Here is a 24,509-nt window from a genome sequence, read left to right as displayed (position 1 = left end):
GGTAGACTGTCATAAAAGGGGTTTTTTTTTAATAGAAAAAAAATCTTTTTATCCAGTTGATCTTAAAACTGGGTGGTGACATTTCGTATGAAAATGTTTAGATATCATCAAGAAATAAAACTCTAGCATAATGAATTTTGTAACTACATAAAAAAAAAGAAAAAAGGAGTAAGACAGAAGAGCTTGCAGTGTGTTTTTAATGTTGCCTTTTTTAGTTCTATTGCAACGTTTCCTGTCTTTTCTAAGAGATGCAAATTTCTCCTCTGAACATTCAGAGTTTGGTGCAGAACAACTGTTCCTTGGGAAATTTATTTTCAGTGACTGAGGTTTCTTTTTTCCCAAAGTTCAGCTTGTTGAACTCTGCTTTTATTTCCATGATTGACTTTCCTTTGGTCTCAGGGAGATATAGGTAGACGAAAATTGCTGATAAAGAAAGGATTCCCAAAAAGATAAGGAAGCAGAAAGGTCCAAGCTTATCCTGCAAGGAGAAATGGGAGACACTGTAAGGAAAATAAGAACCTAGTTTCTATTTCCCTGCCCTTGGTGCAAGTCTGTGTCTTAGTAATTGAAATTGAAAGAAGTGCTCAATACACAAACCAGGATGGATATCAAACCAGGAGTTTCCACTGGCCACGTTTGACCTGAGTCCAATTGCTGCTCCTCTGACAGGCCTGGGGGATTCCTGAGCAGGTTTGGGATTTGGACAGAGCTCTAAGCTTTGCATATTGTTGCAATTTGTTGCTATTATTTTGCTCCCTGTTGGCATTCAGAAGTGGAATCTTGGAGGGAGGGATCCAGTTAGAGTCACTTACAACAATCAGTGGAAAAATCATCCCAAGTACAAAGAGTCCCATCCAGTTGATGCAGCCAACAATCAGAAAGGCTGATGGTCTGAATGACTGGCTGAAGATTTCAACCATGATAGATATAGTGGCTCCAGCTGAAAAAAAAAAGCAAAACACAAAGCGAGTACACTTGTTTCCTTGCTCCTGCCAAAGATCCTCACAATGGCAGTGGTAGAAAATGACAGACAGGCAGAATAGATGGCCTGTTGGCAGGTGGCTTCTGCTATGAGGGTTGAAAGACCTTGATTCCAGAAAGGGACTACAGTTGTTAATTTAGGTTTCTCTCGTACATACTGGAATCCCTTTTCTGGTGCCAGCAGATCTGTGCAGTTCCATTTTGCACTGGTAGCCATTATTAGCACAGTAATTTTTAAAACCAGCTCCCCTTTTGGCTCCTGTGGTCAGTTCCACCTGAAGCATGTTGGTAGACATAGAGCTTTATTTGCTAAGTTAATGAAGATGATTACTCTAATATGCCTGGCAATGCCTACAATCCTGGTTTTAGCTGAGTATTGTAAAAATTGTTCTGAAATTGTTCTGTCTCAAACCCTCTGGAGAAGATTATACTGTATTTTAAGTTATTTAGATCATGTGATCAGCAATAACATTTGAGATCATAGAATCATAGAATGGTTAGGGTTGGAAGGGACCTTCAAAGGTCATCTAGTCCAACCCCCCTGCAAGGAGCAGGGACATCTCCAAACAGATCAGGTTGCCCAGAGCCTCATCCAGCCTGGCCTTGAACGTTTCCAGGGATGGGGCTTCCACCACCTTTCTGGGCAACCTGTTCCAGTGTTCTATAACTCGCATTGTAAAAAAATTTTTTCTAATTTCCAATCTAAATCTACCCCCCTCTATTTTAAAACCATTACCTCTCGTCCTATTGCAACAGGCCCTACTAAACAGCCTCTCCCCATCTTTCTTGTAGGCCCTCTTTAGGTACTGGAAGACCGCTATCAGGTCTCCCCGGAGCCTCCTCTTCTCCAGGCTGAACGGCCCCAACTCTCTCAGCCTGTCCTCATAAGAGAGGTGCTCCAGCCCTTTTATCATCTTTGTGGCCCTCCTCTGGACCTTCCCCAACTGGTCAGGATGGACCAGATGTCTCTGTCCTTTTCCTGTCTCCCACTTACTGTACTTATCTGCCCTTCCTTCCTTTATTTCTAGAACTTTTTACTATGGGACTAGTCTGTTCTTCCTCTGGAGATTGTGTGACCAACCAATACGATACGAAATTTCCTCCCAGTGTTGCCATTGATGTACTCACATGGTCCAATTCCATAGAAGATAACGAATAGGAAGATCAAGATAACACTGAAGTAGTGCATCCAGAAGAACTGATTCTAAAAGTGAGAAACCAGTGATATAAAACAGTTAGATAAATGACAGAACAGCATAGTTCTGTATTTTCTGCCACTTACTCAAGTTTTTGTACATGTCCTATAAAACAAGACTGGAAAGGTGGGCTGACGCTGGGTGAGTAGCTAGAAGGCTGCCGCTTTTTTACCTGCAGTGACAGGGTCATGGTAAGGAGCACTAGCACAGAACACATCAGCGTGTATCCTCCCCATAGCAGCACCTTCCTCCCAAACCGGTCTATAAGGGTGCTCTGGAAAGCAGAAAGCACGGTTCATAAATCCCAGTTCTCAAATGAAATAATTCCTCCTCTCTCCGTGTGTTCTTTGCAGAGGACTTATTTAAATAACAGCCAGAAATCAATGTCATTTGAGAGTCTCTTAATTCCTAATTAATTTGATTAGCTCCTTCAAAGCTAATTCATTATTTAAGCTGTGTTTATTAGTCAACCCTAGGCTGTTGTTAGACAGTTCTCTTCCTGGCATGCTGGTATATATAAAATCATGCACATATACATACACACATCTAATCCAGAATATTAGAAAATTATTTTACAGAATAAAAATGAGTCTAAAGACATACAGTCATCCAAATAATTTGTGAAAAAAGCTGCCTTTTATCCTGCGTGTGGTTTTTCAGGAGTAAGAAACGTGTCTTAGGTTATGCAAATCTTCCCCAGCCCAGTTATAAGTAAGGAAAAATACAACTGTTGACCACATTCAATTTTTCCTTCAAACTCAAGTCTGAAAAGACTTACACACAGTATAGAGGATAAGCATTCACACAGCCCAACTCCCAGGGACACGTATGGGATAAGATATTCTTCAAACTTGGCTGTGTGGAATACTTCAAAAGAATAGAAGTATATCTGAAAAACGCAGAGAGGAAATGCACCTGTGAAAAAAGTGTTGCGATTAAGCCGATGTAACAAACAGTAACTGAGAGGGGTTTGTAATGCGGTATAATGTCTTCTCTTGTTCTGAGGATAAAGAGAGCACTCAACTGCATTGATTCCACAGAGCTGCAAGGTGGTTATGACAGTCATCAGAATGTAAAGTTGCCAGCGCAAAGATCGCTCCTTTATAAGTTCGAGGACACGCAAGGTTTTTGTGCTTGTCATTGCAGCCTTCTCCTTCATAATGTCATCAATTTCTGCTTGGTGGTCTCCTTCCCCCCAGAGCTTCCTGATGGCTGTTGGGGAGAAAGAGGGGAGTGGAGTATTCTACCAGTATAGCTCCATCACAAGTGCTTATAGTAAACCCTTCGGTTTGCCTGACATTGGTGTAGGTGGTGGTGTCGATGCTGTCTGCTTCTGCCAGCTGGTTGGGTCTGGGGCAGATGGAAGAATTTTGTTTCTCTAGTTATCAGTATAGCATATCTTTCTAATTTTGAGTTGACTTAATTGTAAATGAAATAAACACTTAAGTGCATTTTATATGATAAAAAAGGAACTGCCTAAACAGTTTCCTTTAAAGAAAAAGCAGTTCGCACTACTGAGATATCTACTACTAGTAGTAAATATCTACTAGTAGTAGATATCTCAGCTGTTTTATTTAGAACTGCCTCTGTTGTTACTCCATGGACCTCATGGTGCTGTACAGCTCTGCCTCGCTTGCTTGTCTTCTGCAGAGGCTGTCACTCTAACGTACCAAATGAAGTGAAGTAAGTGAGGAAAGTAGACACTCTACCTTTCCTGCAGGCTTCCTCATTACCCTTCTGTATCAGGAGGTAGGATGGTGAATCAGGGAAAAATGGTAGAGTAGCCAGTTGAACCAATGCTGAAAGTCCACTAGATGCTAACAACCATGGCCACAAAGCTTCACTTCCTAAAATCTCCCTGGAAAGTGTATGTAAAACAAAAATATGCTGAAATAATGGAATGGATGTTCAGAAAGTTTTTCTGAGGGATGAGGATTGCTCAAATTCCTTTCAAAGGTGCAGTGGAGCAAACAGCTGAATTGATAATTTGGCAAATTTCACAAATTTGGCTATTTTTATTTCAGACAATTTTAAAGAAATGATTTGGCATTTTGAAAAACTTTCTAAATATCACTCAGATCCAATGTAATGTCCAGAGAGCTGATGAGACTTTGCCCACTGTTTGACCACAGGACCAAAGCATCTCGCTAAGACTTTTCATGTAAGTACAGTAAATTTTGAAGGGGAAGTCCTCTAGTAGAAAAAGTGTGGAAATAAGAAGAAATAAGAGTATAAGTAATTAATTTTTCTTTCTCCTGTATTTAAAACAATATGTTTGCCTCAAATATCATCCAAACTTTTCTTCTGGCATAAGCTAAGGCCTGTTTTGGGGAAGATGGAAGTATTTCTCAGTCACTGACTAGGTGATAAGGTAAAACTATAGAAAGATTTGTACTACTTTTAGTGTAACCTGATAGAAGTATTGGAATATTTACCGTAGTCCAATAACCTGTCCTGTGAGTTTTCCCAGTGTGAGAAAAACAGCAACTGTGGAGTTGGTAAATCCACGCAGCTTCTTGGGTGAAATCTCTCCTACATACTGAGGATGTACATTGAGGGAAAAACCTTTAACACAGAAGAGGATAAATGACTGTTAAAATACTGAGAAAAGCTTAACCTTCTGATTTCATCCTCTCTTACGTTGTTTCAATTCACTCTGATATTCACATTAAAATTTCTTGCAAACAGGATGATGTCTTTCATTTTTATTAAGTGCCTATTTGCTTTAAAAATCATTCTCCAAGAATGGCAATGCCTGTAGAGACAATCCTGGGACAGCAAGCATGCTTGCGTTTCAGGCATGAGCACATACCTGAACCAATGCCATAGAGAAAACGTCCGACCAGAATCATCTCGAAGGATTTGGCTGTTTTACTGAAGGCCATGAAAAGTGCAGCTACCAGCATGATCAGGTTGGTGCATATTTGGCACTTTTTTCTGAAAAAAAAAAAAAAAAAGCCCACAAGAATTTAGTATGAAATGAGAAAGTCTCGTAATCTTTTGGCTAACTACTCTTGCTGTGATAGGAAGCATGGTACAGCCATTCCTGCTGTTTTGAGGAATGACTGAAATTATTTTGACCTTGGATAGTGAAAGCAATTCTTTAAAATTTCAGGATCCCTTAGATTTGAATTCATTATTATTTCTTAGCTTAGAATTTAAACAATTGAATGCTTCATCAGTATTTCCATGGTACAAGTGAAGAAAGAGATCAAAGAACTGGCCCAGGTTGTCACTGAGATTTTTTAATGGCTAGAACTGCTCATAAAATGTCAGCTTGTTTCCCTGAAATAATCTGAGTCCATGGCTCCCATTCTAGAATGGCTCGTATTAAAGACACTTGGTATTTTCACAACCCTGATGTCTCAGGCTCAAATCAAAGTCTTGTGCACTCAGTTGTTTTGCCATGTTGCTTGCTAGACAAGAGTCCTCTTGCAGACACTAAGGATTCACAGAGATCCTCTATTTAGAAGACTGTGATTCAGCAATTAGGTTATCATTGTTAAACGGGAGAAGTGCATGATCTTGTTTCCAGTCTTGGAGACTCTCTGTGTGTGGGATGAGGCAGTGTCCCACAAGAAACTTCTTGGGGGCACTTACCTGATTTGAAAGAACACAATTGCGGGCAGGCTAAGATGCTTTGTTGAGACCCATGAGGGGCCTCTGGATCACTGGGTTGTGGAGCAGATCTTTAAGTGGGTCACACCAAGCAGATATGTTTGCCAATTTCTCTGCAAATGAAATTAGTGGTGTTACACACAAGGCACTGAGAACAGACCAGATTGATAAGGAATCCTTTCTCCATCCAGTGGGGCAGATAGTTTGGAACTGACTTTCAGGAAGATGGATTGCCAAGAACAGAGATGTCTCTTGGATAATTTCTTTGGTTCTGGTTCACAGAATCATAGAATGGTTTGGGTTGGAAGGGACCTTTAAAAGTCATCCAGTCCAACCCCCCTGCAAGGAGCAGGGACATCTCCAATCAGATCAGGTTGCTCAGAGCCCTGTCCAACCCAGCCTTGAATGTTTCCAGGGATGGGGCCTCTATCACCTCTCTGGGCAACCTGTTTCAGTGTTCCACCACTCTCAATGTAAAAAATTTATTCCTTATATCCAGTCTAAATCTACCCTCTTTTAGTTTAAAACCATTACTCCTTGTCCTATCACAACAGATCTTGCTAAAGAGTTTCTCCCCATCTTTCCTATCAGCCCCCTTTAGGTACTGGAAGGCCACTATAAGGTCTCCCTGGAGCCTTCTCTTCTCCAGGTTGAACAGCCCCAGCTCTCTCAACCTGTCCTCATAAGAGAGGTGCTCCAGCCATCTGATCATCTTCGTGGCCTCCTCTGGACTCGCTCCAACAGGTCCATGTCTTTCTTATGCTGGGGGCTCTAGAGCTGGACGCAGTACTGCAGGTGGGGTCTCATGAGAGTGGAGTAGAGGGGAAGAATCACCTCCCTCAACTTGCTGACCACACTTCTTTTGATGTAGCCCAGGATGCAGTTGGCTTTCTGGGCTGCAAGTGCACGTTGCTGGCTCATGTTGAGAATTTCATCCACCATCACTCCTGAGTCCTTCTCCTCAGGGCTGCTCTTGATCCATTCTCCACCCGGAGAGAATGGGCGTGTGGGATTGCCCTGACCCATGTGTAGGTCATTGCACTTGTCCTTGTTGAACTTCATGACGTTTGCACGATTGCCCAATTCTCCAGCCTGTCAACGGCCCTCTGGATGGCATCCCTTCCCTCCAGCGTGTCAACCGCACCACACAGCTTGGTGTCATCGGCGAACTTGCTGAGGGGGCACTCTATCCCACTGTCCATGTTACCAACAAAGGTGTTGAATAAGGGCCAAGTCCCAAGACCAACCCCTGAGGAATGCCACTCGTCACCAGTTGTGTCTTTACAGCATAGTTACAGGCAATTTATTCTTTCATATTCTCTTCACATTTTCTTTAGATTAGATATGAATGTTTAATATGTCATCGCCCTGAAATGAGTGTATTTAAACCTGGAAATCTGGCTCTTCTTTGACACTTAAGGATATCTTCCACACAATGGTTTCAAGGTGGTTAGAGTAACTGCATATAATGTTTTACAACACAGGACACACGGCTCCTTTTGGGGGTTTGTAGAGCTTGGAAGATCTTTATGAGAGTCATAGGGGATCTTGAAGAGAGCAGGTACGCTATCCTGCTGCTCCCAGAGGCACTGATCTGGTGATGTGATGATGAATGCATCCTTTACAGAAATACAGTTCACTGGGGAGGGCAGATAAACACGACAGAAAACTGCTTGCTACTTGAAAGAGGTGGATGTGCTCGCAAACCAAATCAGTTTAGTCTTCCATCAGACTGCTTCAACCAAAAATAAGAGGTTTATTCGTTCACCTTGGTATTTCCCTTTACTTTCTGACTATTGAGCTGTTACAAGAAACACTTACTTCCTGTATTTTGTAGTCAGGTAGCCACAGCAGAGGCTTCCCAGGAATCCTCCTATCCCGTAAACAGACACAATGAAGGACCACAACAGCATAATTGTCTCAGGATGGAGGGGAGAGCCATGTCGCTCTATCCAGGTTTCATTAATAAACTTCCTGATGTGCTGAAAAATAACATGAGATTTGACTGGATAATGAGTAAAAGATCCCTTCACATAATTTGGCTGTTGTACTTCAGACCTACCCTGTGGAACTAATATTGGACTTCTTTTGAGACTAACTTTCTTGGTAAAACAAGTTAGCCAAAATCTCCAAGTTTGTATCAGTCAGTAAGCTTCCTGGGAAGCACGCTAAAAGAACATTTTCTGCCTTCCTTTAGAGGCTTGCGTATTATGTGGTAAGAACTTATTTAAAACAGAAAATGTCATCCCGTTCTTCAAAGGAGAAAAATTTCTCCACACATTTGACGTTACTGTTAGGCATAGAAAAGGCATAGATATATCAGCTGAATGCTCAGTAAATTTGAGGTTTGTGGGAGAATGGAGAGCTCAGGCTCTGTTTTGTGTTTTCCACCTCAAGGAGATGACTACTTACCACAGAAGGATAGTTGATGACAGAAATGTGGAATCCGTATGGGAAACTACCGCCAATTCCCAGCACTAAGATCATTTGAAATAGTCCCCGGAACTGAACCTGCAAAGCAAAAATAAAATGCTCCATCAGCTTCTTGTTAGTCTAGATTTGTGCAGGGCCAGAGTCTTTGTAGCCACATTTGTCCTTCCCATTTGTCCACTTCAAATCCTCTTGAATGTAAACATTTTTCCAAAATCCCTCTAAACTGCTGCCAAAGTGCAATCATCAGCCACAGTGCCATAGCAAGGCTACATGCTCGTGTAAGAGTAATAATCCACCACTTTGCTTGTAAGAAGGAAAAGGAGTTTCAAACGATGTTCCCGATACTACAGCTCTCACTGTATGCCTGCAACATCTGTCCGGCTGCCTGGATAGAGGTACCCGTCCTGGGTGTGAAGGAGTCTGTTTCCTGTCTGCCATCTACAGTCACCTATGTACATAATGTCATGCTGCAAAAGTACAGCATTAAAAATCAACAACACGTTGTCGTACTCTCTGCTTTCATTTCTGACTGTGTTGTATCTTTAACCATAATACAGAAAAGATCCTTTTAACATTCAGCTTTTTCAGAAAGGAATGGACTACAAAGAGAAGATAATAATTTGGAATAGCCCCTGTAATTGCATGCAAATAAAAATCTTCCCGACTTTGATTTGAGATTTTATTTCTCCATTCTCAGTATTTTATTTTTTTACTTATTTAATGATGAAAATATGTGCTTGCATATTGAAGGGCTTGGCATCTTCCAAGCTAATGAGATACTGTCCTTGATGAGATACTTGTCTTGCCTTTCAAGAGCTTGTTACTTAATTAGTCCACAGCTGGATTTCCCAAGTTATCACATGACAAGAACCAAGAAGCTGTGGACCAGAAGACTCTGTATTTCCTTAAAAATCCTGTCTCAAATTCAATAGATTTGCTAATTGGCAAAAGCATTAAAACAAACAAATTAACAATTTTAGTACTTAGAAAGGAAAGCAAAATAGCTACTTGCTGGCAGCTGAGGAACAGAGCAGGAAATAGTTATCTCTTCGTCCCTGTTTAAGACTATGGAAGCACTTGATGGATGATATTAATGATCTTTGGTTGAAATGAGGAAAGTATTTTTTTAAAAAGCTTATGTCATTATTTTCTTAGCCTTTTGCAGTACAGTTAATGTATTTATTACTTTAGGAAGTAATCAGTGTGCTTAATAATTAGTACTACTTTCAGTAATCCGGAAGACAAAAGTACCGTAGCATTGTCAGTGGTGGAACTGCCAGGACATTTGTTAGTTTTTATTTTATTTTATTTTATTATCTTATCTTATCTTTATTTTGTCTTGTTGCATGGAAAAGACCATTCAACATGATTTTTATGGCCCCAAGCCCCATTGTTCTTGGTGATGTTTAAGCACAGAAAAGAAAGATGGTCTCTGTCCCAAAAGAGCTTACAATCTGTATCTTACAGGAATCTGTATCTTTAGTATTATGTTAGCTTGGTCCTTTACAGGCCAGAGCCCTGGGAAAAAGTGACCAGATACTCACCAGGTCAGAGAAGAAGGTAGCCATCTTCTGTGAAGGAGCTGGTTCCTGTTGCTTGCTGGCTAGTACCTGCCAATAGAACTAAATGCTCGCATTATGCAATAGTGGTGTCAGTGAACTAGTCCCGTGTTATTGGAGTTAAATTTTACTTCAAAGGTTTTTCAGTTAATTACATGTATTTCAGCTGTTGTACAAAGTTTAGAATTGTTGGATTAAATATTTCAACCAATGGTTGTGTCTAGCCCAAGTAAACAAGATGGTCTCCCTCGTGGGGAACCTGTGTACTTCATGAACTCTATCTTGTGCTAGGTGGACAGGGAACTGAGACATCGATTTAAAACAGGATTACAATAATCATAACTCAGTTTTCAATATAAGCTGAGAAACATAAAGTTATCTGTTGAGCATCTTAGATGGGGCTTGGACAGTGAACTATAGGACTTTGACATACAATAGGAAAGAGCTATTCTCTCTTCATGTGATGGCAACTGAAGCACATCGTAACTTAATCATTACTTCAAGGAATTGAAATGCGCCATCATTTTGGAATGGGCTAGAAACGTAATAGTTCTACAGTGGCACACCTGGCTTGACCAGCTAAGTATTTCATAGCAGCTGATTTTCCTTTGCTGGGAGAGGAAGATTGAACGTCATGCACAGTTTTTTCTGACATTTCCATTAGTTAGTATATTTATTTCTGTGTCTGTGATGAAAAGAAGAGTGCTTTGAAACTATCCTGTAAACTCCATATCTGGAATGCTGTCTCTTCCTTCAGATAGAAAATTCTCAGCTTTAACTTCAATTATTTCATAGTTAATAGGGTTTTGTATGTACTAATTTGGTAAATAGTGTAGTTATCATTTGCCCTTTACACTTCGGTTAAAGATGAGGATGAAGAAATCATAAAGGGCTTATTGGATGCAAGTACTCACATTTACTTGGAAATACATCACACACAAAGAATATTTACAGATTTTCTAGCTAATGTCTGAAATGTAGCGTGTAGCACCACCTGGACATTTCTCCCATTGTTATGCAGTCCTCATCATGAAGTTGACTTTGTTGTTGATGTGTGCTGAGAGTTTGTGGTGGGTTTTTTTCCAGATTAGGTTCCCCAGCAGATAATTTGTTGTTAGAGCACAAGTGAAACTGTTCCTTTGAGGCTAAGAATTAATTTCCTTTTCTGTAAATTCATACAAAGTTGAAACAACATAATGTGCATCTGACAAAGGAAAGAAATGCCATGTTAGCTGCTACTGGGGGAAGACACAAGGAGGCAATAATACATAGTTACCAGTGCAGGGCATTCCTTCTCAAATGCAGGCTGTTCCACATGCTTTCTTATGTTCTACTTCACCCACTTTTGCTTAGTAAACTTTATACATATCATAACTTTTACTCTTTGCTCTTGACATTTGTTTAGGATTCCTGCTTTTGGTAGGTTAAGTGTTTTCCTCCTGTAATGCCCTTAATGCGTAATGTCTTTTGCATTTATGTTGATTAGTTACTCTACTGCTTCTGTGCTCTTATTACTTACACTGTGCTAAGGGCCCCTTTATTAGATGTGCAGTTTGCTAATTAGTGCTAACTAGTTTCTTACAGATATCCTTTGGTCTTAATTGCGATCAGGACAGTAACTCACAACATCAAGTCATTTAGTAATTTATCTTGCAAATTTAGTCACATGTGACACATATATGCAAAGCTGTGCTGAGCCTTCCTTAATACAGGCCAACTCAATCAGATCTGGTTTTTTGTGTCTAGCTGACAGCAGTTCACTGATCCAGTTTTTAAGTGTTTATATCTGTCTCAGTCAGAGTCAGAATTTGAGACATCTTACCTATCAGCTGATGTCTGTGGAAGAAAATGTCCATGTAGTGTTCCTGACACTTCTGAATGACTGTCCTCTTTGTCTCTGTCACCTCCCATGTGTATTTGAACCGTATCTTTTTGCTGTTTCACTCCTTGACCAGACTGTTACCAGAATACAACCCTTCAGTGAGCACAGGCGAAGGTTGACCTGTGCTCCAAATAGCTGTTCCGCTTCGTTGTCACATTAATGTTCCATAGGGCACCCGCTCACTTCCCGTGAGGATCTTATGGGGAAGAGTTTCCTAATAGCATCTAATGAATAACTGAGATCAGAGCAGTGGCTCACTGAAGAGTCACTCCAGCAATGCTATGCAATGCCATTCTGCTTACGTTTCCAAAGAGTTCAGGTATTGTTGTAATGGAATGAAGGATGTTTTCAGGATGACTGGTTAGGAAAAGAGAATTCAGTGTTGCAAAAAGTTGAGATTTCCTTTCTATGTGGTAGTTGTCTCCAAATGACTGGTAGTTTTAAAACACATTGTTTTATATATATGGAACACTACAAAATTAATGAGCTTTCTGACTTTAAGGACACTTAATGTTTCATAGATTGTCTTTTAGTGGGAAGTCTTAAGTGTCCCTCAATACTAAAGACAAGAATAATGAAAAACCCCAATCATGGAAGGTATGCACAGCAATAACTTTTTTTTTTTCTAGTCAGCAGCCCCTAAAGGAGATTCTCATGTTGGGAAAGAAACATTCACAGAGGCCAGAAGTTTTATTACAAGCCAGTCTGCTGTTTTTATTATGTTTAACATTTCCCATTAAAAACAAGCAGCAGTTAAGATGAACAATTGAATTCATATTTTGAATAACCTTATTTGAGTTGAAGTAAAATACACCAGTCAAAGCAATATCAGAGATAAACCCACTTATTTTACTGTGCAAGTCTAGCGGTAGGATTTTAATTTGTATAGTTTGCTCCAGTGTGAACTTTAGCTTTTTTTGTGTTGTTGCTAATAGTGCTGCTTTGGTACTAGGACTGTGTGAGCCTCTTATTAATAGAGCGAAACGTGCAGAAAACAAGACACATTCTAAATAAAATAGAAGTCCTATGAGTCTGCATATTTCAAAAGAATGTTTCTGGTGAAATTAACCTCTGTGGTAGTTTGCAAGATCATGCTATCCTATATGGCTTACAAACTCTTTTTACCAGTAACTATGTGTAGCAGGAAGAACAGTTAGGAACTTGGTATCAGGTTGCCTTGAAGATCATTCAGAGTTTGAAAGCCTGCAGTATGTGAACTCAAGCACAGATGCTGATTATAGATCAGTGTAGAAAATTATATTGTACCCATTCCTATGACAGAGATAACTGGGAATGGTATATCACACTAAATCTGTGAGCTAGAAAATATGCACGATATGTTTTAACATATTCTCTCACTTTGTTTCCTTATCTTTGTGCGTACTACATGCTTGTAAAAATTGACAAAACTCCTATGAGAGACTGTAAATTAAACCATGAATTGTTGTTGGAAATGCTTAAATGAACAGCTTAGAAGTTCCTTATGTTCGAGATACATTTCCTACTTGTACTGTAAATCTTACTCGCTGTATGCGTCTGACAAAATATTCAAGGCATAAAATGTTTACAGGCATTTCTACAGCTGTCAATGAGTATCTACACTTGCAGTGAACAATAACTGAAGAGTCTGTACTGATTGCACGCCCCTGAAATATGAGTATATGTGATCACTTGTTCGTCATGAGAGGTCCCTAGGCAGGACCCCTGCATGTATCCAGGAGCTGGAGGACATGACTGAGCTTTTGCTGAGTCTGCTGTACATACAGCAAAGTACTGGACAGATGTTCTTAGAAGAAACTGTAAAGCAACGGGTATTCTGTTACAGCCAGGAGTTCCAGTCTGGGGTGGTTCTTCTGGGGTAAATTGGGTCCAGGTAGCCAAAAGTCACACAAAGGAAAGTAACAGCTAAATTGCTGTGGGATTCACAGCCTGCGAGGTATCTGTGGGAACGCTGATCCTGCAAAAGGAGCTACAGACTCGAGGTGATGATGGTGATGGGCAAGATGGCACAGAGCATCTGAAATGACTCTAGGTGCTTGTGTTTTGTGATGACTGGATCCCACCCATGAGTCCTTTAGCTGTATTGCCACTGAAAGGCACTGTTCCTTGAGAAGAGTTGTGTAGAAACTTTTTCCACATAATTTTTCATGAATAAGCCTGAGCTTAGAATCAAATGGCTGATTTTTTTTTAGAAAAAAATTAAATTTAAGTTGAAGCAAGGATGGCTGCTAACATAGAAAACTTGAGTCCCAAAGGGCTGAAGTCTGTTAAACTAGATTCAACGCAAGCACAACATGGCATTATGCATGGGAACCTGGCAAGTTTTGATTATTCAGCTGAGCCTAGAGAAACAAAAAATTTTTCTCCTATTCCACTAAATTTTTTCTTTAATCTGTTCTGGATTGAACCATAGCCAGAGATAGCAAGCCAAGAACTTCACTATTCCCATTTCAGGGTTGTAAAAACACACTCAGAAATCAGAAAGAGAGGGGATCACAGGCCTTGCCTTTCTCTGTGGTCAGCAGAGTGTTTATAAATTCTACATGTAGTTTCAGTGTGTATTAGTTGCTCTGTTAAGAAGAGATTTACACATCAGCAAGTCAAGCCAAAATGCTCATGATTCACATGAGTCTATCCTGTTAGTATCAGCCATCATCCCTCTTCTAAGCTGCCCAGAGTGGAGTGCTTGAGAAAGGTGCTGATTTGGCAAAATGGAAACCTTGTAAGTGACAGATATGAAAGCTGACAGTCCATTTGGACAGACTTACTAGCCAGTCTTTTTTATTTCCTTTTGGGAAAGCCTGACTCCCCCTAACGGCCCGTCAAAGCCTGGTGCAGAAGGTGTAATCCTCCATGACATGGTTTGGAGTTGTTGGAATATGTTTCCTTTTAAAGTTTAGCTTATTGAATTCTTCTGTGATTTCCATGATTGATTTCCCTTTTGTTTCTGGAAGGAACAGGTGGATAATTATCCCTGAAGTGAAAAGTACCCCCATAAAGATAAGGAAGCAGAATTGCTTGAGTCTTTCCTGCAGGGAAGAACAAAGTGAAAGAGAGCAAGATGAGCATATATTTTCTTTAGTTGCTTTCTTGGCACAGTTTTTACATTTAGGTCCCCAAGTACTTTGAATTGGATAAGGACTTCTTTGCATTTTGACCTGTGACAAATATTTCACTCTGAATAAGTCTCTGAGGCAAAACAGGGCCCTTCAGTTGCAAAAGTGGACTTCGGAGAGCAGGTTCTAAGACCACTATAAACTGATATGGCATTTCCATCTCCTGCTGCTATTCCTGCTCCCGTGGCCGACTCCAGCTTACCGCCCCTGGGAAGTGTCCCAGGGAAAGTCACTCACCACAATGAATGGGAAGGTTGTTCCAATCACAAAGACACCCAGCCAGTTGAGAATTGAGCTGATCACAAAGGCAGGTGGTCTGCTTGAAAGCCTGAAAATTTCAACCCTAATGGAAACTGTGGCACCAGCTGAAAGGAAAGAAGAATAAAAATTATTACTTGTTGATATGTTTGATTTGAACACTTGGATTGAGTGTTACTGTTACACAGCCAGCAAATAGATGCTACTGTCATGGACTGGCACTCAAAAGACTTGAGTATGTCACTCTTTTTTAGAAAAGAAAATGTTTATGGCATCTTATAAACTGCTAGACATCAGTATATTGAAGTAGTAAAATATTAAAAAGAATTACTGGGGAGATTCCAAGAATTAAGTAGTTAACACCTGATAAAGTCTGACATCTTTTCATGAAAGAAACTGTGTAAGGATGGAATAACAATTATTGTTGCTAACAAGAATTCCTAGCACATACTGCTAAATCACCGGATTCACTTCCTGGGCATTTCGGTTATGTTTTGAAGTAACAGGACATCGACAGCTTTGAGTTAGGAAAATAATTCAACCCTGCGATACGGGAAAGCAAATGTTTTAAAAATTATTAGGCTTTAAAAAAATTTTTAAAGAGGAGCAGGTAGTATATGCTAGGAAAAGAGTAACTCCAAAGTAGGTCTCTGCACTGCTGTCTATGGGGGATAAGATGTAACATTATAGAATATTGAATTTAAAAACTCTTGCTTTTATTTTTCTTTCTTTTTTCTTAGTATTTTTTTTAAAAATCCTTTATGCATCTGCTTTTGCTCTATTTTTGCTGTATTTTTCCAGTAAGCACTTTTTGCTCTGTTCCTTTTCTTTTGTTATCAAAATCCAAACCTGATGGTATTGAAGTTTATGGCAAATGACTGGACTCACAATGTTTAAATGACTGTAAGATTAGGTTAAATGAACTTACGCTAAATATTGTGCAGCATTATGCAGTATTTTCCTAGCCATATTAATAAGTTCACATGACTCAATTCCTTTATTTCTTTTGAATAAGAACTTACCTGGCCCAACTCCAAAGACAACTGCGAACAAGATAATGAGACAAAGGCTGCAGTATGGCATCCAGAAATACCAGTCCTGGGGAAAAAAAAACCCAAACAACATAACAAACTTCTGGCTGAAATCTGTTAACAATCGTAGGAGAGAAATGCTGCTTGTTTTCCAACACTATCACCTCAAGAAAAAATATACAGTGTGTGGGAACTGTCAGAGAGATGTGAGTGCTTTTTTCCTGTGGATGGAGCGGGGAGGGTTTTTTTTTAGGTGAGCAGAGAAGCAGGTGTGCTAGTGTAGAGCAGCTGTCAAGCTTGGAAACCTTCATTTAAAGGCAATCTGAATAGTACTTTTCCACCCTGCCCTCCTTTCCTCTTAACCCCATGGTACTTCCCCCAGTCCTCACAGGTATGGGAAGGCCAAATCGTATCTTTCTTCACTTTTGTTAAGTGATAGGTTTAATAACTGATACTGAAATGGAACTTTCCTAGATATTAGGCAAGAAGATACAATACTCAATGCTTTAGGAAAAAAAGAGATCTCCCTCCTATGTTTGAGATCCTTCATGAATGAAACAGAAATGGAAGTCTGCTGCCACCTTGCTTCGAGGCTAATTTTACAGTAGTGTCTGTAGAGTAGTTCTTGGATGGATACTGGTAACCCAGGAGACTTGCTTCTGAAGAAGCTACAGCAATGACACAGTGTTATAGAGGCGAACTGGAATCCAATCTGTAAACAAATAAATGCATTCCCAGTAGCTTTTGCAGCAAAGTTAAATTTCAAATTAACTGATGCGAAGAGTCTGGAGTTTTGTTGTTGCTTGTTAAAAACTGCATGAATAGAAAGGGCCATTTTCCTAGGACTGTCTTTTGATCTATGCTGGCTGGTGTTTGGTGCTTGCAGTCTGATGAAATCGGGAATCAGTGCTAGTCTCCCAGTGTTTCATGTGCTCCTTGCTGATCTCATGGGACCATGTTGAAAGGAAGGCAGGAGTACAACAGAGTACTTGCTGAGAGAGGGTTTAATCCTACGTATAGACAAGATGGATCTTTAGGATATTCCCCTCCCAGAGGGTAAGCTATTAACACAAGAGTTATTTTAGCACTTCTAAGCCTCAGTTTCCTTTCTCAGCAGCATGGCCCTGCCTGTGAGCAGAGGTTATCAATAGAACAGATAGAGAAATCTGCCATGAGAAGAGTTTCCTTACCTGTAAGGAGAGAGTCACAGTGATACCAGCTAGCAGTGAACCCATGATCCAATAGCCTCCACTTAAAAGCACTTTCCTGCCCAGTCGCTCGATGATGGAGCTCTGAAGGACAGAAATCACACTGGTATCAGTGCCAGAGGAGCAAATTGTGACCCATGCCCGTAGTAATGTGACTTACACAGACTACAGTAGCTACAAGTTCAGAGAGTCCAACAGAGAGGGTCATATAGGAGATCATTCTTTCATCAAAGCCAGCTGCCTGGAGGACTTCAAAAGTATAAAAATAAATCTGGAAAAAAGCACATAAAACAGTAAGAGAAGAAAACAACTGATTTCTTACCCACACCTGTGTGACACTGCCCTATCACTGGAACTGCTAACCAAGGAGCATGCAGCTCAGCTTCAGAGTGAGCTAGAATTCTGCACTCTTTTTGGTAGTATTCACTTTATTGGTAGACAAAACCATTGTAAAATGTAATTAATTAATTAATTCAATAAAAGACAAAATGCTGGGATAAAAGGACCTCCAGCTGCTGCAATGTAATTAGGTTTGCAGAGTCCTAATTTAAGGGCTTTCAGAAATAGCCAGGTATATCATCACTTCTGGAGCCCATCCAAAAACATCATTGGAGGATATACTCTTTTCAGGAAAGAAGAGCATGGGTTATGGAGTCATGAGGGGATAAAACAAGCATCTTTTCTTTTCAAGTATCTCTGCTCCTGTTTGGAGATATGCTGAGATGATAAGGATTTCAGTTTAAGCTGTGTTAGACTCAGCTGTGTATTTCCTTTACAGATGTTGCTGCATCGTGATGTTAGAGGCAGAAAATTCATGCAGGTGATTGTAAAGCTGTGGCTTCAAAATGACCCCAGAAAAGTGCTGCTTGAGGAAGAGGTGGTGAACTGTAGAAGCTGCCAGAACAGTGAGTGTGCTTGTTGATTTTCTTTAAACGTAAAGTGAGCATACTGCCATCCCAGCATCTTAGGATGATAAGAGCTGGGGGCCAAATAGCAGCAGTTGTAGAGAGCAGTAATGTAAAACTACGTTGCGGATTTTGCCAATATAGAGTGGGCTCATTTGTAAGAGTGCATTCTGGGGCCTTGTAACAGCTTCCAAAAATGACTGTTAAATAAGCCTAACTACCAAGGAAAGTACCTCCAGCAGGGGCCAAGAGCTGGGCAAAGGGATGTCACATGAAGAGCCTGGCCAAGCTTTACAGACTGCTGCTGCTCCTTCTGTAGGAGGGCTGGCAGACAGCAAGTTGTAGCCTGAGAAGCCTAAGAAAAATGGAGGGAGCTCCTGGGAGCTGTCATGTCTCCTTTAAGGTTGTCAAAAATTGTTGTGAGACTTTAAGGGGGAAATACACTCAACTGCATTGATGCCACATAGCTGAACTGTGGCGGTCAGAATAATTATTATGTACAGCTGCCAACGGAAAGCGGGTTCTTTCATTAGTTCCAGGACACTCAAGATCTTGGTGTTTTTCATTGTTGCCTTCTCTTTCATGATGTCATCAATCTCTGCTTGGTGATGGCCTTCACCCCAAAGCTGCCTTATGGCTGTGGAGGAGAAGGAGAGTGAGACCTGCCATGTTAATTCGTCTCAGTTGTTTGTTGCCTACAGAGTTTGTTGAGTAGGTGATGCAGGTGTCTGGAAGCACAGCATGCATGGGCTGTGGCTGTGGTGTGAGGCAGAGATATCCTATAGAGGATTTCAGAGCCCTGGTCCCCTCCTGCACAGAGCGACCTGTTCTGAGAGAGGGGCCTACTGGGGTGCACAATGGCTCCCTCCCTGCCCATGGGTCCACTTTTCTCCCTCCTTCTGTCAGGGTGTGAGCAGGGTACACAGTCAACAGCCAGAGCTGAGGGGTGCCCTGTGGAGCCCTGCACTGCAAACAGCCATTTCTCATTTATAGTTTATCACCAGACTGACCGCTCAGGTGGTGTCAGCTGAATGCAAAAGGTTTTGTAATACAGAACTGTAGAGAGAAGTAGTTTCATTTTCTTTGTGGGGACTACAACAAAAATATACTTAGTAGATATTCACAGAGTTGTCTTAGAAATGAGCAAGGAGAAACCTTGTCCTGCTTATTTGTTTCTGTATGGGAAGAGCAAATACCACAAACCAATTGAAAGCCAAGTGAGGAACAGGAACCTGGAGCCCTCCGTTACCTTTTCTGCAGCCTTCCTGGTCTTCTTTATGCATGAAGAGATATGGTGGGGACTCAGGAAAGAAGGGTAGAGTGATCAGCTGGACCATTGCTGGAAGTCCACAGGAGGCCATCAGCATGGGCCAGAGGGACTGGTGGCCCAGCAGCTCCCTGGTGGGGAGAAAACGTGTGTGTAAAATAAAAGTTCATTGCATTGGTTTTAAGGAGAGAAAGACATGGATGGAAAAGCAGAGGAAGAAGCAAAAGGTAGAGGGGATACAGAAATTAATTGAGTGAGAAATAAATTGTATTATACCTTTGTCCTGAAATTTGCCCTACGGCTTTTCCCAGTGACCAAAAGAAAGAGGAAGTAGAGTTTGCAAATCCACGTAGCTTCTTAGGGGAAATTTCCCCAACGTATTGGTGATGTATAGGAACACAAAGACCTTGAGGTGAGAGAGAATTATGGGAGAGAAGAAAGAAGACATTCGTAACCATTGGAAAGAAAATTGCATGTAAATAATTAAGCAGTATGGATCATAGCTGCCTCATGCAGAAATTGTTGCTCGTACCTCAACCCATGCGTGGGATTTTTCAGTACTAGATTTTCTAACCATTTCTACACAAGTGTTTTGTTCCTGTCCTCTTTGCACGGTGCAGTTTCCTGATCTTAAGAAATTACAGTTTTCCCTTTGTGATGTAGGTGTAGTCTCATCATGGAGAGGCTCTTGTGAGCCTTAACATATTTTAAAGGACATAGATTATACAAGTGCTGAATAACTAAACACTCTGTAGAACTATTTAGTTTCTTGTAGTTAATTCACATAATCTCAGCATTTTCTGACATAATGCTGTAGAATAGCTGTATGGTAGATACATAACAGAGTAAAATATACAGTGATATATTCAGTGCTGATTTGTACATGATTTGAGGGGGGACACAAGTATTTCTTTTCCACTGCCCAGCAATAATGACTTTGATGACTTCTAGCAGAGTTGTTGTTTCCAGCTGTTAGTGAAGTAATTAGTATCTCAGAAATGCTGAAAACTAGTCAGGGAGAGACAGCTTTTTCCTGATATGGTGGTCACAGCCCCTTTTATCTGTTTTGAAAGCAACATGTTCTTCTCCTGGCTTTATGTGAAGGTAAAGCAATGGAGCTACACAATCTCTTTAACAAAAATGAGGTCTTTGCATGAGGCACGATACAAGTTCTAGATCATAGCAGGGCCCCTGTGCGTGACTGGTTCTCAAAATACAACTGTGGTTCTTCAATACAACTGTATATCAGAGAAGCAATTTACAAAAATCTGGTTAGTTGAAAAATATACGTTAATTTCTAATGAAACAAGTTAAAATAAGCATCTCTGTGAATATCCAAACTGAAAAGAAAACCAACTCTTTGTGTAGGAGACAAATACAAGGCATACTGATACCAGCACAGGATGTTTTCACTGCATGTGGTCTGCCTGCCAGAAGTGATTTTGTTTGATTATGCCCAGCTCTTTGTACTAACCTCAAGGACTTACTGCTTTGAAACAGGTTGAATGCCCTTATAGAACATACCTGAAATATGTTCAGAGTCAAAATTAAATGGCCATAGCCTTAACAGCATGGTTCTCTGGAGCCTGATGAGAATACTAGCTTTAAACCATATACCAGATCATTTCCAGTACTGTTAACCAAAATTAAGATAATGTTATACATATTTTTCCATCAGGAAACAACTTGTTTCATATTGTATCCAAACATTCCTGACAGCTCTGAATGCTTATGCACTTAAGAAGCTGAATTGCATTTTATGTCAGTGAAATTAGTGGTAATTATGCTCTTTATTGCTTGGCGTTATAGAAGATCTTCTGACAAGGGATCACTGACTTTAATATTTTATTGTCTTACTGGAGGGTTATTATTTACTTTCAATAAAGATGTAAAATTTTGGGAAGGCCTGCTGATGTGTAAATCACTTACCCGCACTTATTCCACACATGAAGCGTCCAATTAGAATCATCTCAAAGGACTTGGCTATTTTACTGCAGCCCATGATGGATGCTGCTGCTATCATGAGTAGATTGTTGCACATGAGACATTTCTTTCTGTAAGTGCAAGAAAGCAAAAAGAATTTTTGTAAATCGGAAGGGAAATGGCATGTAGCTCCTGGCATGTAGGATGTCTTGGGTGAAACTGGCTTGCTAGTTTTGTGAAATTATACATATGTGGTCCAGGACAAAATAAGCCTTTCTACACTGTTGGCACTGGATACTTTGGACTCACAGTGTCATGGCACATGGCTCGACCTGGGAGTTTGAGAACACTTCTGGGTTTTATAGCTAAGAGAAGTCTTAAAGCTTTTCTGCACTTGAAAAACCATAATGAAACACATTGGTGTAGCATTAGGAGCATCTCAATGCTGCTGTATTTTGAGTAGCACCTCCAAGAAACCCATGCTGCCTTCATCCAGGGGGCTGCCTTTCCTCCTTGCCAAGAGTAACCCTACCTCAATAACTGCACCTGGTGTGACAGGCTGTCAGCACACTTCATTACCCTGTGCCACAGGACAAGGGCAAGAAGTAGCAAAATCTGTGGACACCACTGCTAAGCTGGCAGTATTACAGCCATGGCTAAGCCTAAAAGTCTGTCTCACATTTAAAACCTCAACTGTCATTTCTTTAAGCTAAGATTCAGTTGATGAATTGTTTTTAAACATACATACTTGCCGTACTTGACAGTCAGGTATCTACTTCCTGAAGAACCCAAGAGACCTCCTATACCAAAGATGGACACCGTGATAGACCATAGGAACAAGAGGTTATCCTGATGGATGGGGTGGCCATATCGCTCCAGCCAGGTTTCATTAATGAAAGCCTTAACATGCTGAGACAGAAGAAAGAATTTTCATTAACAGTAACTGTGATTCCAGTCCATGTATTTTATTATATTTAGAACATAATTTTGTTGCTTCAGTTAAAGTCACTATTTCATATAGACTCTAAAATTGTGCATTAGCTAATAGACGTATTATAATAGAGTATGGTGTGTTCATTTTGCCATTAAAAGGAGCTCATTCTTTGTTTTTTTGTCCTTGAAATCTGAGGGACTGAGGTATGGACTTCTAGTGAAGAATAGTGTTGAATGAGACCACTGAAGCAGGCACATGTGCTGTAGGTTTATAGGGGAGACAGATGCCACCCCGGTCAGTGTGCGTCTTCTGAGGGACAGTTCTATAAACAACAACTTGCAGATCTCTCTTTTCTTCTATTTTCAACACTTTGACATGTTCTGCTTTACATGATAGCGTAGAAATGGTGAACAACCATGAGAGGGGAATACCGTGATTAAACCCTTGCTGACTGCCAGAAAGGAGCATCCTCAAGCAGGAGTGTCGTCTCAGTGCCACTATTAACCAGTGTGCCATGTGCGTCTTTGCCTACCTGAGACATGTAGGTGATGGTCGAAATTTGAAAGCCATTTTGGAATGTTCCACCAATCCCCAAGACAGCGATCATTTGAAAGAACCCCTGGTACTGTACCTGCAGAGGCAGAATGAAACCTTCTTAAGCTTGTAGCCACATCAGGCTGATCTTGGAATGTGTCTTTCATTCTCCAGAAACATCTCATTTGTTCAAGGGATTTGCAGATAGGCATGTTCCCTCTGCTTGCCCTCATGTGAAGAGCATCCTCCTATGATTTCCCTATCCAACTCAAGGAAATGCAGCCTTTATCTATGGAAACCACTACATTTCCCTCCCCTACTTGATAATTAGTCAACAGAGTAGCAAGCTGAAGGTAATTCTACACTCCAGGGCTAATACATGTGAGAGTGGAGGTCTCACTTTCCTCTCTGCTGTCTGGACAGCGGCCAGGTTATCTGCAGCTCAGGCCTGTGCCTACAGTGGTGACCGGGCCCTCTGTACCCAGACCTTTCCTATCTTATCTAAGAGATCAGCTGCTGTGCTAGCTGCCCCTTCAGGCCCTTGGGTAGTGGGCAGTGATCCCTCAACTCAAGCTTCGTGGTAAAGCCTCCTGAAATTGCCCACAGCAGCTAAAAATTGAAAAAAGAAGTCTGAAATGGGAAAAAAAATCCAACAGTCTGATGTTGCTTATAGCATGTTTTTCCACTCAGGTTTCTATCAGTGTGGCAGCCCTTGGAAATCCATGGGGTTTTTTTACCTAGAAGGAGAGGCAGGAACCACAAGGAAAAGTCTTGGCACAGAATTTCCCTTCTGCACTGGCTCTGCTCAAGCTGTGCTGTAGGAGGAAAGTGTATTTTATAGCTCTTATTACCATAGTCGGTTCTCAACTCTTGCCCCTCCTGCCTGTCTCAAGCAGCATGGTCATCTTAATCTCTTGGGAGCTACGAGAACAGGCATCCCACTTTTTTTTAGTCAGTTACAGATCCAAAAATATACAACCAGCATGGTACTTAGGGTTATGCTACAGCAGCCTCTGCAGCAGGACATGAAAAACGAATGAATGAAAAATTTCCAGCCTTTCAGAGGAGCCATGCCATATTCCCCTTTCCTGGACGAGAGGTTAATTGTGCCCAGCAGGAGCACTGTTCTTTCTCAAAGAGATATTTCCTAATTGGAGGTGCCTCACTGATGTATGAGGGTTCAAGGCTCAGCCATAGCCAAGACATAAATGCTGCAGGCTCCCGCAGACACCCCTCTCAAGATGCCACAGCTGCCAACATCCAGTCCCCTTCCCTGCCTTTCATAACCTCTTGCAATAAGTAATTAGTGATATATTTAACAAAACTCTTTTTTTCAGCAGGTAAGCAAATATTTTCCAGTAAATTAAAACATTTAGGAAATGTTAACATGTTGATAAAAATATGACAAAGATGGATGACAGAGCCTATGAAGTGCAAACATCTGTAATATCTCAAAACAGTGAGCAGAATCACTTCTGAGATGCTTTTAGTGAATAGGAGGAGCCTTATTGGTTTTACTGAGATGCTGATTTTGTTTTCTTTGAAAAAATAGTAGTGTACAAAAATGTCACAGATGTAAATACCCCACCAAGTACTTACCAGGTCTGATAGGAAGCCGGTCATCTCTGGCTAGGGGCTGGTTGTCCAGTATGTGGTGTGTCTTT

At 40.8% G+C, this 24,509-nt stretch overlaps 2 protein-coding genes across 2 annotated transcripts; both read right to left on the bottom strand.

The window, feature by feature from the left end:
- Positions 1 to 271: 271 nt before the first annotated feature.
- LOC104475118 (solute carrier family 2, facilitated glucose transporter member 11) lies at positions 272 to 8,333 on the bottom strand. The gene is made up of 11 exons (XM_086761313.1): positions 8,208 to 8,333; positions 7,617 to 7,777; positions 4,990 to 5,114; positions 4,613 to 4,742; positions 3,887 to 4,035; positions 3,202 to 3,389; positions 2,956 to 3,066; positions 2,350 to 2,451; positions 2,110 to 2,185; positions 813 to 940; positions 272 to 478 (listed from the first exon to the last, which is right to left on the bottom strand). The coding sequence occupies exons 1-11, from the start codon at positions 8,331 to 8,333 to the stop codon at positions 272 to 274; spliced, it is 1,503 nt and encodes a 500-aa protein (XP_086617439.1).
- A 6,158-nt stretch (positions 8,334 to 14,491) lies between these two features.
- Positions 14,492 to 24,468, bottom strand: LOC104486335 (solute carrier family 2, facilitated glucose transporter member 11). The gene is made up of 12 exons (XM_010128996.1): positions 24,445 to 24,468; positions 22,844 to 22,942; positions 22,126 to 22,286; positions 21,384 to 21,508; positions 19,731 to 19,860; positions 19,437 to 19,585; positions 18,637 to 18,824; positions 17,443 to 17,553; positions 17,265 to 17,366; positions 16,066 to 16,141; positions 15,023 to 15,150; positions 14,492 to 14,698 (listed from the first exon to the last, which is right to left on the bottom strand). The coding sequence occupies exons 1-12, from the start codon at positions 24,466 to 24,468 to the stop codon at positions 14,492 to 14,494; spliced, it is 1,500 nt and encodes a 499-aa protein (XP_010127298.1).
- Between the last annotated feature and the right edge of the window lie 41 nt (positions 24,469 to 24,509).

The sequence above is a fragment of the Chlamydotis macqueenii genome, chromosome 17 (genome assembly GCF_036417535.1).
Source record: "Chlamydotis macqueenii isolate bChlMac1 chromosome 17, bChlMac1.mat, whole genome shotgun sequence".
Lineage (NCBI taxonomy): Eukaryota > Metazoa > Chordata > Aves > Otidiformes > Otididae > Chlamydotis > Chlamydotis macqueenii.
Note: the sequence above shows the minus strand (reverse complement) of the source record. Positions and strands in the feature narration are given on the sequence as shown.